The sequence below is a fragment of the Mesoplodon mirus genome, assembly GCF_964341445.2.
Source record: "Mesoplodon mirus genome assembly, chromosome: 8".
In the NCBI taxonomy this organism is placed as follows: Eukaryota; Metazoa; Chordata; class Mammalia; order Artiodactyla; family Ziphiidae; genus Mesoplodon; species Mesoplodon mirus.
In genome coordinates this window covers 87687628-87701205 of record NC_138984.1, presented here as the reverse complement: position 1 = coordinate 87701205, position 13578 = coordinate 87687628, and the positions used below count along the sequence as shown (strand labels likewise).

The 13578-nt window shown below is 45.0% G+C and overlaps 1 protein-coding gene across 5 annotated transcripts; it reads right to left on the bottom strand.

Moving 5' to 3' along the window:
- Nucleotides 1-324: 324 nt before the first annotated feature.
- Nucleotides 325-11680, bottom strand: CDCA7 (cell division cycle associated 7). Of its 5 annotated transcripts, none has more exons than XM_082630985.1 (9): nucleotides 11433-11680; nucleotides 8625-8750; nucleotides 7970-8206; nucleotides 4734-4970; nucleotides 4351-4428; nucleotides 3129-3341; nucleotides 2376-2513; nucleotides 1579-1728; nucleotides 325-722 (listed from the first exon to the last, which is right to left on the bottom strand). In XM_082630985.1, exons 1-9 carry the CDS (start codon nucleotides 11487-11489, stop codon nucleotides 582-584), a joined length of 1377 nt encoding a protein of 458 aa, XP_082487111.1. In that variant the 5' UTR covers nucleotides 11490-11680; the 3' UTR covers nucleotides 325-581. The 5 variants fall into 5 exon arrangements, with proteins under 5 accessions (XP_082487111.1, XP_082487112.1, XP_082487113.1 ...); XM_082630986.1 differs by having other exon boundaries at nucleotides 11469-11680; XM_082630987.1 differs by lacking the exon at nucleotides 11433-11680 and adding an exon at nucleotides 10160-10208.
- Nucleotides 11681-13578: the final 1898 nt, after the last annotated feature.

The window sequence follows — 13578 nt, the reverse complement described above, 5'->3', positions numbered from 1 at the left end:
GACATAGAAAACAAACTTATGGTTACCAAAGGGGAAGGGAGTTGAGGGGATAATAAATCAGAAGTCTGGGATTAACGGATACAAACTACTACATATACAATAGATAACCAACAAGGTCCTACTGTATAGCACAGGGAACTAAACTCAGTATCTTGTAATAAACCATAATGGAAAAGAATATGAAATATATATATATATATATATGTATGTATGTATAACTGAATCACTTTACTGTATACCTGAAATACAACATTGTAAATCAACTATACTTCAATTTTAAAAAAGCTAAAAAAAAATAGTCTTCTGAGAGCCTAATTCACTCTTTTAAACGTTTCTATCGAGTTATAACACATCTTAAGTGTACAGCTTGAATTTTACACACGCACGCCCACGAGGGTCACCATCACCCAGGTGAAGATATAAAATGTTTCCAACGCTCCCCGACTCCCCATGTGCCCCTTTCTAGTTAATACCTGCACCCTCCTGCCCTCCATAAGACCACTATTCTGACTTGTACCATCTTTTTATTAAGATACAAAAATGAATGTCAGATTTGGGTGTAGAAGAGGGAAAAAACAGCCCTACCTTTTCAAGTAAGCATGCACGTTCCCGAAGCCGTGGTACTTGGCTAAGTACACGAGCACCCCAGTTGCACACCGCCCGTCTCTCTGCCGACAGAAGCTACAGTTGCAGATCCCGCGACAAGGTGGGCAGTGCCAGCTCTGAATAAGCATGAAAAGGCACCATTAAGTTAAACCTCATGCCGCCGCTTACTTATCTACTGTTTCACCTTTAAGGTGGGCATGATCAATTGCATTCAGATCTTTTTAGTTATTAAAAAACTCGTGGGCTTCCCTGGTGGCTCAGTGGTTGAGAGTCCGCCTGCCGATGAAGGGGACACGGGTTCGTGCCCCTGTTCAGGAAGATCCCACCTGCCGCGGAGCGGCTGGGCCCGTGAGCCATGGCTGCTGAGCCTGCGTGTCTGGAGCCTGTGCTCCGCAGCGGGAGAGGCCACAACAGTGAGAGGCCCGCGTACCGCAAAAAAAAAAAAAAAAAAAAAAACTCGTGGGCTTCCCTGGTGGCGCAGTGGTTGAGAGTCCGCCTGCTGATGCAGGCGACACAGGTTCGTGCACTGGTCCGGGAAGATCCCACATGCTGCGGAGTGGCTGGGCCCATGAGCCATGGCCGCTCAGCCTGCGCGTCCGGAGCCTGTGCTCCGCAACGGGAGAGGCCACAGCAGTGAGAGGCCAGCTTACCGCAAAAAAAAAAACCAAAAAAACCCAAAAAAACCCTCTTAACATGGTTAACATCCATTAGTCATGCATCACATTCCCTTAGGAAATCCCACAGAAAAAGTTCCACAGCCACTAGCAGGGCTAAGTGGAGAATGGACTTCCCCGAATTGCCGGGTCGGGAGCACTCCAGAAGGGCTCACAGCTATCTAGCACCAACACTCTGAATTCATCTGCCTTCCCCGAAATGAATGTCCCACGACACTAAGGGCTCAATCTCTTTCTGGCCCTATCAGCTCACGACAGACTCTCGAGCCCACAGGACCCCCCGCTACAAGGCACCTACTGGGTCTAGCAGAGCATCCCTGACTTCTTCACCGTAACGGTTTCGAAGGCAAGGCCCGCAGAACTGGCCTCGAACGCCCCAGCACTCTGGGTTTCTGCAGTTTGTCTTGGTATCCATAGTTTTCTGGCGGCACTGATGACAAGTCGATCCCTGCAAATAATAAGCAAATAAGAACCGAAAACAAAAACACTGCTTTTTGTAGACAAAATACTTAAAGAACGTCCTTCTTTGGGAATTCCCTGGAGGTCCAGTGGTTAGGACTCCACACTTTCACTGCGGAGGGCAAGCCGCACAGCCAAAAAAAGGATGAATTTGACTACAAAAAAAAATTTAAAGAATGTCCTTCTTTGTGGGTAGTCTCGTATTTTCTCTTTGAATCCTAGTTCACATCTATATACACATGTATACAAAAGGACATGAAAAGTATCTCAAGCATGGTGATTTCATTCAACTGGCAGACGCAATACCTTATGTTATCAAAACTATATCAAGAAAAGATCTGTTTATCTTTAGCACACCACCATATCCCCAGCACCTATCTATGTAGGCACACGTTAATAGATACTTAGGTTGAATGAATCAATTTCTAAATTAAGAGAAAAGATTTAATGCTACTGAAGACTAAGCAACTACTACTATTGCAGACTTACTAAGCTAAATCCCAAGGATGCTACAAAACTCTCTTACATGAAAAAAACACACAGGCACACATCCCGTACGCTAAGATTGTTAGAACGTTAGCAAAATGTCTCTCTCACAGAGGTATACATTTCCAGACATCATTTAGAGGCTCTGACCAATGAACGGTTATAGATCTTCTCTCGAGAGTTGTTGCAGATGTTGTCCAATTCTTCCTCCGTGATTTCGTCCACTGGGCGAATTATATGGGGAAGGGTCACGGATCCGGGGCGACGACTTCGGGGCATGTCATCTTCCTGCATAATGAGAAACATGGAACAGAGTGGTCTTCCTGGCTCTCGCCAGCTCTGAATCTCAAGATACTTGCTTTGTCATTTCTTCAGAGAATTCAAGCTGGAAATCATTCTTAGAGCTTACGGAGAAGGGGAGAATCCTACATTTACTAAGGATCATGGGACAACATCATGGAAATGACTCCTACAATTAAGAAAAGCCCAAGATAATTTTGATCCTCTCGCCTGCTACCAAGAACCATCAAAATAAGCCGATGTGGGCTTCCCTGGTGGCGCAGTGGTTGGGGGTCCGCCTGCCGATGCAGGGGACACGGGTTCGTGCCCCGGTCCGGGAAGATCTCACATGCCGCGGAGCGGCTGGGCCCGTGAGCCATGGCCGCTGAGCCTGCGTGTCCGAAGCCTGTGCTCCGCAATGGGAGAGGCCATAACAGTGAGAGGCCCACGTACCGCAAAAAAAAAAAAAAAAAAAAAAAAAAAGCTGATGTGACCTTAACCGTTCTGGAGCCTTTGAGACGAACATTAATACGGATCATTGGTGTTGAGGGTGTGTGTGCTCCCATGCTGTGTCCATGATCCTGGGCCCAAACAGAAGAGAAAGCATAAAAGCGGAGAACTCACGTTCATGTAGCCGGCCACGGGCTTCCTCTTTCTCACCAACATGTACTTATCCTCCTCCTCCTCGTCCTCCTCGTCCTCCTCCTCCTCCGTGGGCAGGGCACTGTGCGACCCAAGGACCCGAGACCTTGACCTGGTGAGAGGACGAGCTCTCCGCTCAGGGTTTCTCCTGCAGGAGACACCTGGGAATGTGCGCCTTCGGGGTGTCTTTGGACGCTGAACAAAACACAGAGGATTGGACCCGTTTATTCCACAATGAGAAGTGGCACCTTCTCCTGAACCAGGCTGTCCTTTAAGTAAAAGGAGTACTCCACTTTCCGATTTCCTTCATCCTCTCTGTAATGCATGGAAAATGAGCCCAGAAATGATACAGCCATTGTAATTTGGCTTTTGTTAACACCAAACCTGGTTTCTCTCAAACTGAGGGATGATCTATTTATTCTTTACTCAATAAAGATGTAAGAAAGAATCTCGTTCTCCAAATAAAAACCTTTTCTACAACATCTCTTGAGCCCTGAAACATATTCACTGTTCCTATACTGCCCAAGAGAGAAACGTATGTATGGTTTTCCTTGTTCTATTCTTGCTCACAGAGAGGCGGGAAAGGAAATCTTTCCTTTTGTACCACACCAGACACACCAGATTCCCCTGGGTTGCACCAGCTTAGTTTCCTCAGAATATAATCACATATATTAGGCCATGACTTGGTTAACAAATTGTTTTTTCTTTCTTTTTTTTCATTCTCAGATTTTAAAAACATCCATTACCATGTAGGAGGAATCTGCCAATGCCGGGGATACAGAAAAAACAATTTTCGATCTTTATTTCCTACCCCTGACGGTCTTAGGTTTACTTGGGTGGGAGGAAGAGAAACAACCAATCAAAAGAGGTTTGAGGAACTTCCCTGGCGGTCCAGTGGTGGAGGCTCCGTGCTTCCACTGCAGGGGGCGTGGGTTCGATCTCTGGTTCAGGAACTAGGACCCCACATGCCACGTGGGTGGCCAAGGAAAATGGAGGGGGGTGGGGTTTGAGCCCCACAGGAGCTCGGCATCAGGGGGCAGGGGCACCCCTGGCCCAGGGTGCAAGGAAGAGGTCCCAGAGATCTATCAGAAGCTTTCCTCTATCACCTCTAAGTATGTCTACAAGACCACATGAAATAACGAAATTGGACTTTAAAACCAGACCTGCCCAAAACAGTACCATACAAACAAGGATTTGTACTTACTGAACTGGAGCCTGGCAGGGAACGCCTTCCAGGGAAGGAGCCAGGAAAGCTTTCTAATTCTGACATTAGTTTTGCAAGCTAAAAAGGGAGGAAATTAAACAGAAGTTACTGGTTTAGAATAACTACTGAAAACAAGTAAATTCTGGAAATCACAGTAGCACGTTTCAAAGAGTTTCTGATCTCCCCTATACATCTACCAAGACTTTAATAGATTAAAAAAAAAGAAAAGTTAGTTTAGGGAAAGAAACACATTTTAAAACATATGTTATGAAAATTTCAGAGCTACATGGAAAATAACTCTTATGACAAAGATATAAGCAACAAGTGGCTTAGAGAAAAGCTGGGAAGGGTGAGTTCTAATACATTCAAAGTCAGATACCTACCATTGCTTTGTTTTGCTTTATATTTAAAGCCCTTTTCTCCAAAAAATTCATGCCACTTTCATCTTCTGAATCAGAATTGCAATCGGTCACAGAATTCTCTGAGGGTTCGGGGGGCACTGCTCTCTCGTTGGCTGCTCCCCTGGTGTTTCGAGTTGGAAACTTCATGGCCACCCGGAGAGGTCCGGAACTTCTGCACTGACTGCGGGTCCGACAGCCCGCGTGGTCTGTCTGCAGCCTCTAGTCAATCAGAACGAGTGAGGCATTAATGACTTGCTGATAGTTGCACAGTCTGCAAGAGTATGACCACAAAACATGCCTTTGGAACAAAAAAAGCTTCAGGCAAATACATTTGCACTGAACACTTTAATTGTCAAGTTTAATTGACAGCACTGGGTAACAAAATCAAGAATTACAAATAAATACAACAACCTGAGTGTAGTTTAACTCGGGGAGCCTACCTGAGACACATTGTTATAAGCCACCTTCACAGTCCCTAGGCCAGCGATTCCGAGCCTTTTTTTTTTTTTTTTTTTTTTTTTGCGGTACGCGGGCGTCTCACTGTTGTGGCCTCTCCGGAGCACAGGCTCCGGATGCGCAGGCTCAGCGGCCATGGCTCACGGGCCTAGCCGCTCCGCGGCATGTGGGATCCTCCCGGACCGGGGCACGAACCCATGTCCCCTGCATCGGCAGGCGGACTCTCAACCACTGCGCCACCAGGGAAGCCCAAGCCATTTTTTAAATGTGAAAATCCCAGCTCCCTTTTTCATTTCTTTAAAAATAGAATCTTTATGCATTTTTTTTTTTTTTTTCGTACGCGGGCCTCTCACTGTTGTGGCCTCTCCCGTTGCGGAGCACAGGCTCCGGATGCGCAGGCTCAGCGGCCATGGCTCACGGGCCCAGCCGCTCCGCGGTATGTGGGATCCTCCCAGACCGGGGCACGAACCCGTATCCCCTGCATCGGCAGGCGGACTCTCAACCACTGCGCCACCAGGGAGGCCCTCTTTATGCATTTTTAAAAGAATTCCCCTAGGAGTAAATATGTGTGCTCTCATAAATATGATTTCAATGCTTATGGCAATACTAAACTTTATTAAAAGATGTCTCAATGCTCTGTACTACTTTTTAAAAAAACTAGCAAAATATATGTAACATAAAATTTTTCACTTGAACTATTTTTAAGTGTACAGTTCAATGACATTAAATACATTCACTGTTCTGCAACCATCACCACCATCCATCTCCAGAACTTTTTCATCTTCACAAACTGAAACTCCATACTCATTAAACAAATACTCCCCACTCGCCTCCCCCTCAACCCCCGGCAACCACCATTCTACTTTCTGTCTCTATGAGATCTGACTACCTCCCTCTCTTATCCACTTTTTGTAAGCCTAAAATTTTAAAAATCTGATTCCAAAAGTAATATGTTTCCATCATTTAAAATGTATGAAAATTAGCCACTGGGGAAAATGCAAATCAGAATCACAAGACAGCACTTCCCACCCACTAGCAGAGACAAATCAATAAGTACAGCAAGGATGTGGAGAAACTGGAACCCACACACACGCTCTGGTAGGACTGTAAAATGGTGCCGCCACTTTGGAAAACAGTCTTGGCAGTTCCTCAAAAGGTTAACCATACAGACTATATGACTCAGCAATTCTACTCCTACTGAAGAGTATGTATGTCCATACAAAAACCTGTATGCACATGTTCATAGCAGCATCAGTCCTAATAGCCAAAAGGTACCAACAACCGAAACATCCATCAACTGATGAACGGATAAATAAAATGTGGTATATTCACACAATGGAATATTATTCAGCAATAAAAAGATATGAAGTACTGGCACATGGAAGAACCTTGAAAACATTATGCTAAGTGAAAGAAGCCAGTCACAAAAGACCACATATTGTAGGGTTCCACTTCTAGGAAATGCCCAGAATAGGCAAATCTATGAGAGAAAATAGATTAACGGTTGTCAGGAACTGAGGATATTGGGAAAGGATGCAAAGTGACTGCTGATGGGTACAGGGTTTCTTTTTGGGGTGATGAAAATATTCTGAAATTGACTGTGGTGATGGCTGAAAACAAACAAAAAAAGAGAGAGGAAAAAAATACCACCCATAAAGTCCCAGAAACGGAAGACCCATTTTTTAACATTCCAAAATCCCCACCACTTTTTGTACTCTTCATATATTTGTAGTGTGCATGGGTTGAAAGATATAAAATGACAAAACTTTTATCAGTTCTTAAGCCTTTTAATCAATTGGCATTTTATCAATCGCAACAAATAGCATCTACAAAGAACTGAAACATTGCCCAGAAATGATTCAGGCTATAGACAATGTTGGGTGACATCCAGATTCGCAAATCAGCCCCTGCCAGTAACTCCAATACATACTGAATTAGACCAACATCACCTCTTAGAGGAAATATTACATTATCATGAAGTTAGACGGGGATAAACACTCGCTGGTCAGGCGTTCTCACTTATGTCAGTGCTGCTCAAGTGTGGTCCCAGGCAGTGGACCCGTGTCAGACCACAGTGAGCTAAAAGGCACGCACCTGACTGCAAATCAACAGTTTGCCGAGAAAGTCTTTCTAACAGAAAAACGTGTGCAGAAGTAACCAGCATGCTCAGGGACAGTGGGACCAAGGTGCAGCAGCGGCAGCAGTGTCCTGAGCAGGACAACAGAGGCTAAAGGTAAGACAGCATGCACAGGAAAAGCCAACAAAGGAGCAAAAGTGGAAGCAGGCAGGGCCCTAATTGTCATTACCTGCACTTAAGCTCCTGCATGGGCGTTATCACAGGCTTTCCAGATGCAGGCACAGATCCACTACAGGACCGACATTTACTGAAGGCCTACTCTGTGTCAGGCCCTGGGCTGGGCACTTGAACTTAAATGTGAATGTAGCTCATCTTGAGGACACGTGTGCTTCCTCTGATTAGGCTGGATTTCTGTAGCAACAGAAATCTGCAGGCGGGCCAGTTCTATCTTACCAGTTTCCAAGATTTTCAGAGACTACAAAAATGGTCAAGCTTTACAAGTAGAACTACATTTGCAAAAAACTGCTTTAAGACATGAAGAAAATACTCTTAAAACTTTTTAAAAGATCAACAAAATCTCTGGCATGACTAAAACGAAAATCATAAGAAAAAAAAATTTTAAGCAAGTATGTCATGCCTCTAAATATACCTTATTTCTTGATATTGGTGAAATTCTCGAACTCACCATTCCATCTTGTATCTCACTCTCTGAGAAACCGCAAAACGATTCATCATCAGAGTCGGCATGAAAAATACTGGCCAGTTCGTCAGTGACATCTGGCCTTGGTTTCTGTAAAAATCCACAATGGTCTAACACATCTTGCACCTCACTTTCTGAAAAGCCGCAGAAAGATTCATTATCAGAGTCCTCATAAAAAACATTTGCCAGTTCTTCACTGATATCTGACCTGAATTTAGGTTTCTGTAAAATAAATAAATAAATGTGGTTGTGCATTTTTTCCCCTTTTTCAAGAACCAATTTTCCATAAACCGTGCAGAGAGCAAATCACATTTACGAGTGCACTACAAGAGAACAGCTTTTGTTACAAAGAAAAATGGTTCAGAGGTTTACAAATGATTTCTGAGTTGTTATGGCAAATCATCAGGCATGTTAGGTTAGGCGACATTTCAAAAGGATAGAATAAGTAGCTAATCTACCTCCAACAATTACTACCTAGAACCACAGCAAAAAGTGAAATGAAATTACAGTGCATACTGTATTTTCATAACGGCTGTATAGAAATGTAAGCAAAAAGCAAGCAGTTTTAATCACGCACAAAGCAGTTGAGGCATTTTGAGCACGGCAGACTCCATTCTGTTTATTCGCAGGCAGCACTTACTGTGTTTGCAAAATTATCAGAAGCAAAGCTGTCACAACTATCATCAGAGGATGACGAGGTTTCCATGGAAATTAACTTCACATATCTGAATTTCTTGAAGTTCTTCTTTGCTCTGCGATCCTTTTGCTGCAAACAGAAATGGCAACACTATTAAATGGGTTGCGTACCGCAGAATCTAACGAAAGATATCATTTTTGAGTTGAGTGGGTTCAAACAGCACTGAGGAGATATATCCATTTCTTATACCCTACACAGAAAAAGGAGGGTTTGCAATTGCTACAAACATTTTTTCAAAACCAGGTAATATCCTAAAAAGAGATCCCTGTGAAGGAACATTATAATGACAACTATCAATTTATTCAAATATCTGTAGAGCTACCCCTTTACCCACCTTAAGAGCCCCCAACTCTTAACATTACTATACTGAGCTCCCAAGGCATTAAAAGCTAAACTCCTAAAATCTGCCCTTAAAAAAAAAAAAATTAAACTGTACTTCAAAAGTACAAAATGGTAGAGTGATTTCTCTCCCTCAGCCAAAATCAAGCTAATGAGATCTTTCTATGTAAGCTTTGGGCTCTGTACTGTGATGCTAATTTCCCAAACTGTAAAAACTGGGCAGCACCTCTACTTCGAGATGGCAGGCTTTCAAACAGGCCTGTGCCAATCAGGAGGGGTAGAGTGATTTCAGCACAAGTCCTTACAAATCAAATATATCGACCCAGTGAACAAATGTACAGGAGCCAAGTTAAAGGTCAAACAGTCCTCCAAACCCAGGTAGAATGCCTGATTCCACTTCAGGGCTCTATTAGGCTGGCCAGACATTCAGCTCTTTCTGCAGTCCCCTTGCTGCACAAGTCTTAAGTTTTTAGAGGTCCTTTCATAAGACACAAATGGCCTGTGGATATGAAAATGCAGCCTTCCTTCATGAACACTGAATAGCCTGACACTGCTCATCAGAATATGCAACTGGCATCTATCTCATGTAAAAAGATGGCAGTTTCTACCGTTTCTTAATATTTAATGAGATTTCTTAAATGTTGTATTAGTAGTTCCTATATTTTTCTCTTCTGAAGTATAGCCATGGAGTAACAGAAGTGACTCCTTACACTGAAAACTTTTGAAAAGGCAAGCTCTGCTAGTGGTCCCACAAAAATAATGCCAAGATGTGAGGTGAACAGAACATTCTGACCTTCCTTCTACACTTAACATTACGCATTTCTCTTGCAAATAAAATTATTTTCATGATGATGGGACCCAACCACCCAGTACTCCTCAACAGACTCCATTCAATCATCTTAGGAAGTTTTAGTTTTTTGTCCTTTTAGAAAGGCAGGAAAATGTGGTAATGGGTAGAGGTACTACCTATTAAAGGAGATCTCAGAAACTCCCCATTTTCCAGATGAGCAAATTAAAGGCTCCAGGGAAGTGAAACAGATTGCCCAAGATCACAGGGTTGGAAGGAGTCTGCGGTCTCCTAAAACAGCAAAGCTCCTTGCACTACTGCAGGAATCATCACCATTCACTCATCAATATACCTGCCAGCAGTCAGACGCTCAAGACAAAGACAGCCTCAAGGGAGGCATTCTTTTGGAAGCTCGCAGGGAAATACCTGTTGAGCTTTAACTAGTCACCACATGCCAAGAGTTAGTTATCAGGCAAATGTATATCTGGAGGAAAAGACCTAGAAAGAAGCAAGGCAAATGATCATGGTTGAGATGGGCTTTCTTGGCAGATAGGTAATAACTAACACCACTTAATAGGTGTTTTTTTGTGCCAGGCACTAAGTATGCTTTCACATTAATTCCTTGCAGCAAAGGTGGAAACTGAGGCTCAGAGCGGTGAAAGGAACTATTCAAGTCCTACGATAGCCCGAATTTGAACCCAGGCACGTCAGAGTCCAAGTCCAGCTACACATGTCTTTCTTCATGCGGAAAGCCAATGCCCAGGTCCATTCAGGAGAGCTATCTCTGAAACCACGCCCCCAACACGCCCTCTCCCACCCACCCCCCAGGGAATCCCAGCCTTCCCACGTGGGTCCCTTACCCATGATATTTATTTTAAGCGTGTCACTCTCTTCCTTTTCACCCAACCCCCACTCTCTAACCTCTTCTGGGGCAGACCCTCCGTTCCGGTTTCCGTTAGAGCAGAAAGTAACGTTCCATCAGGGCTACATCCTGCTGCTGAGAGGATGGTTGGGGGGTGGGGAAGGGAGTGGGACATGAGCAAACGGTCGGCGAACCTTTCAGACCAAGTCCTTCCACTGCACTAAATCACCGCCTGGGACTGGAAATGTCCCCTCAAGTGTGCATAACCCAAGTTCTAAAGAGACCGATTTGCAAGACCTTTAAACTCCAAACTCCAAACCCTCAGTGGTTAGAAGCGCCTGCCGGCATGGGTGATGCAAAAGCGGGCGGGAAGCGCGCCCAAGGACCCCCAGTGCGCGCGGGGCTGCGCGCGGGAAAGGGCCTGGAGGCTGCAGGGCGGCGCTCCCCTCCGCGCCCCCCGGGCAGGGCTGCGGACAGCGGACACAATGGGCCCCCCCGGCCAGCCCCCAGCACACGTGCACCTCGGGCGCACGTGGCCTCGAGCTCCCCGGGGCTGCCAACCATCCTGCAAACCTCTCAAATCTCCGGACCGCCCGCGCGCCGGGTGCACACGCCCGTCGGGGGCAGCCCCTAGTCCCCGAACTACCCCCAAGTGCACAAAATCAGGGGCTTGCCTCAACGGGCGCCGCCCAGGACGGCCACCAGTTGATAAGGGCACTCCGCCGCGGAGTTGGAAGGGGTTCCGCCCGTGCCCAACACCCACCGCGCCCATCCCGCGCCTTCGCCCGTCTAGCCTCACCGGCACGCGGCGAGCATCCATGCTGGCGGCTGGCGCTCGGAGCGCTGAGAGCTGAGCAGCCGCGCGCGCCTCCGTCCCACCACGCAGGAGCCGGAGTTCGAGCAGCGCGGGCCGGCGGGCGGGGCGTTCAGAGCCCGGGCTGGAGGGGCGGGGCGCGGCAGGCTTTCCCGCGTTGGGGCGCAGGTCCTGCCAGCTATGGTAACGGTCCACCCGCGCGAGAGACCCACTCGGCCCAGGAAAAAAAAGCGACCCACCCAGCTACCCTGAAGTCCTGTGATAGCCGTGCAGTCCCCTAAAATCCTCCTTGGAACTGTGGTGCCTTGGGAGCCCGAGGACAACTCTCTTTACGTAGCTGCATGGTCCCGAGCGAATGGCGCGAAAATGGGTCGTATTGCCCCGGGGTTAGCAGACTGATTTGCATGAATTCCGGGGCTAGGAGAGGAAAAGTGAAGATGGGAGTAGTGGAGAGCTGCGCCGGCCTCCGCATTTAGCACTTTCCCTGCGGTGTACGGTTTACGTTATATAAAATAAAAATCAAAGAACCAAGCACGAACTCCACCGTTTATCAGCACTGTCCCTAGATGTGGCACCTCTTATCTGGTAACCGCACCATTATCTGAAGCAATAAAATGAGTTAAATCCTGATCTTTCTTTCCAGAAAGCACGGGAAGTTGTTTCATATAAGACTTGTGGTTTTGAAATGAGAAAGGGCTACTGTTAGTTAAGACTTATCTATGGGATAATAAAGTCTAGAAATTATAGAAGAATGGAAGCTAAAGACTGTATTAATGTGGTTTGGAGTTAACGTTCTTCCGTCTAAATTTAGAATTACCTAAGTCAGAATGAGCGTGAGATTTTTCATTGCCCTTTGAAACGAACCTGACATTACGACGAAATACAGTGTGAGGCTTAAAAAAATTTTTTTGTAGAGAACGGGGAAAAAAGTTGTTTTTAGAAGAAAAAGTAAAATAAATTTTGTTGCTTTAAAAGATCTTAATTATAATCTTACGTTTAAAACAAGTGCTTTAAATGAAGCATTCGCTTTCTCCTTCAAAACTTCTCTTGGGAATATTCCTTTGCAGGGAGAGAGCATGCGTGAACACACTGAGTTCCTCTCCGGGTATATTGAATACAAAAACTTGAGAATAAGCCATGCACGAAAACGTGGATTGGAAGAATCGTTAAGGACTTGATTGGAGCCTTTCTACTACACGCCTGATCCATGATCACTCTGCCACAGAGCGAGGAACAAAGAACTCACGGTCTGGAAGGTAGGCGCCAGGAGAGGTTGTTGGTCTGTCTGGCGAAATTCCTGGCAGTAGCGAGCCCTCAATAAATATTTGTTGAGTAAATAAACGACTGCATGAATGGTGAATGAACTAAAATTGTCGTTAGTGCTGTGTCCTTGGGAATACAATTTTGTGCCACTAAAATTAAACATGAGAATTTGGAATTGTTAAACTACATAAAGTAGGGGAAGATTAAGTCACTTTGCCTGTTGATTCTGATAAGAAAAGTATTAGTCTTCCTGGGGCGCCAGAATATAGTTTACATATTTTTTAAGGTTAAGATCACTGGTCTATTAGTCTTTTTAGTAATCAGGAAAATGCAAATTAAAACAGAGATACTGTTTCACTCAGACTGGCAAAAAATTTGAAGCCTGTTAAGACCAGGTGTTGGTAAGGATATGAGGAAATCCCTGAAATGATGTTATTAGTGTAAATGTTTCACTTGGGAGGGCAATTCAGGAATATTTAGCAACACCACTTCCAGATATATACCCTAAAAGTTTTTCATGCTGCAAGTTAGAACCCATTGGCAAATTGTGAAATCAATTTAGTGGGTTGCAACTAGCATATTTTCTTCTTTCTTTTTGAAATAGAATTTTAAAAATAAGAGTAGTGTGAGCATTGTTTCCTGAAGTACTTGTGCCTGTCTGTGTGTACGCTGTATAAAACGCGTACTTCTTACTGTGCTTCACCATCAACAAAGTTTCCAAGATACTGTCCTGGAGAAGGTACATTATGAGTCTTGTGCTGATGCTCTCTCCTTTATTCGTTCAGCTGAGGCTTGCCAACACCCATGACACCAGGCACTATTCTGAGAACTG

What these genes read in the sequence shown, in the direction of transcription:
- CDCA7 (XM_082630985.1), bottom strand. Translation starts at nt 11,489, where the DNA reads ATGGATGCTCGCCGCGTGCCGGTGAGGCTAGACGGGCGAAGGCGCGGG. An exon ending in CTGATAATTTTGCAAACACA is followed by an intron (nt 8,207 to 8,624) that starts GTAAGTGCTGCC and finishes TTTATTTTACAG; the next exon opens with AAACCTAAATTCAGGTCAGA. An exon ending in CCCTGCCAGGCTCCAGTTCA is followed by an intron (nt 3,342 to 4,350) that starts GTAAGTACAAAT and finishes TGTTTTGTTCAG; the next exon opens with CGTCCAAAGACACCCCGAAG.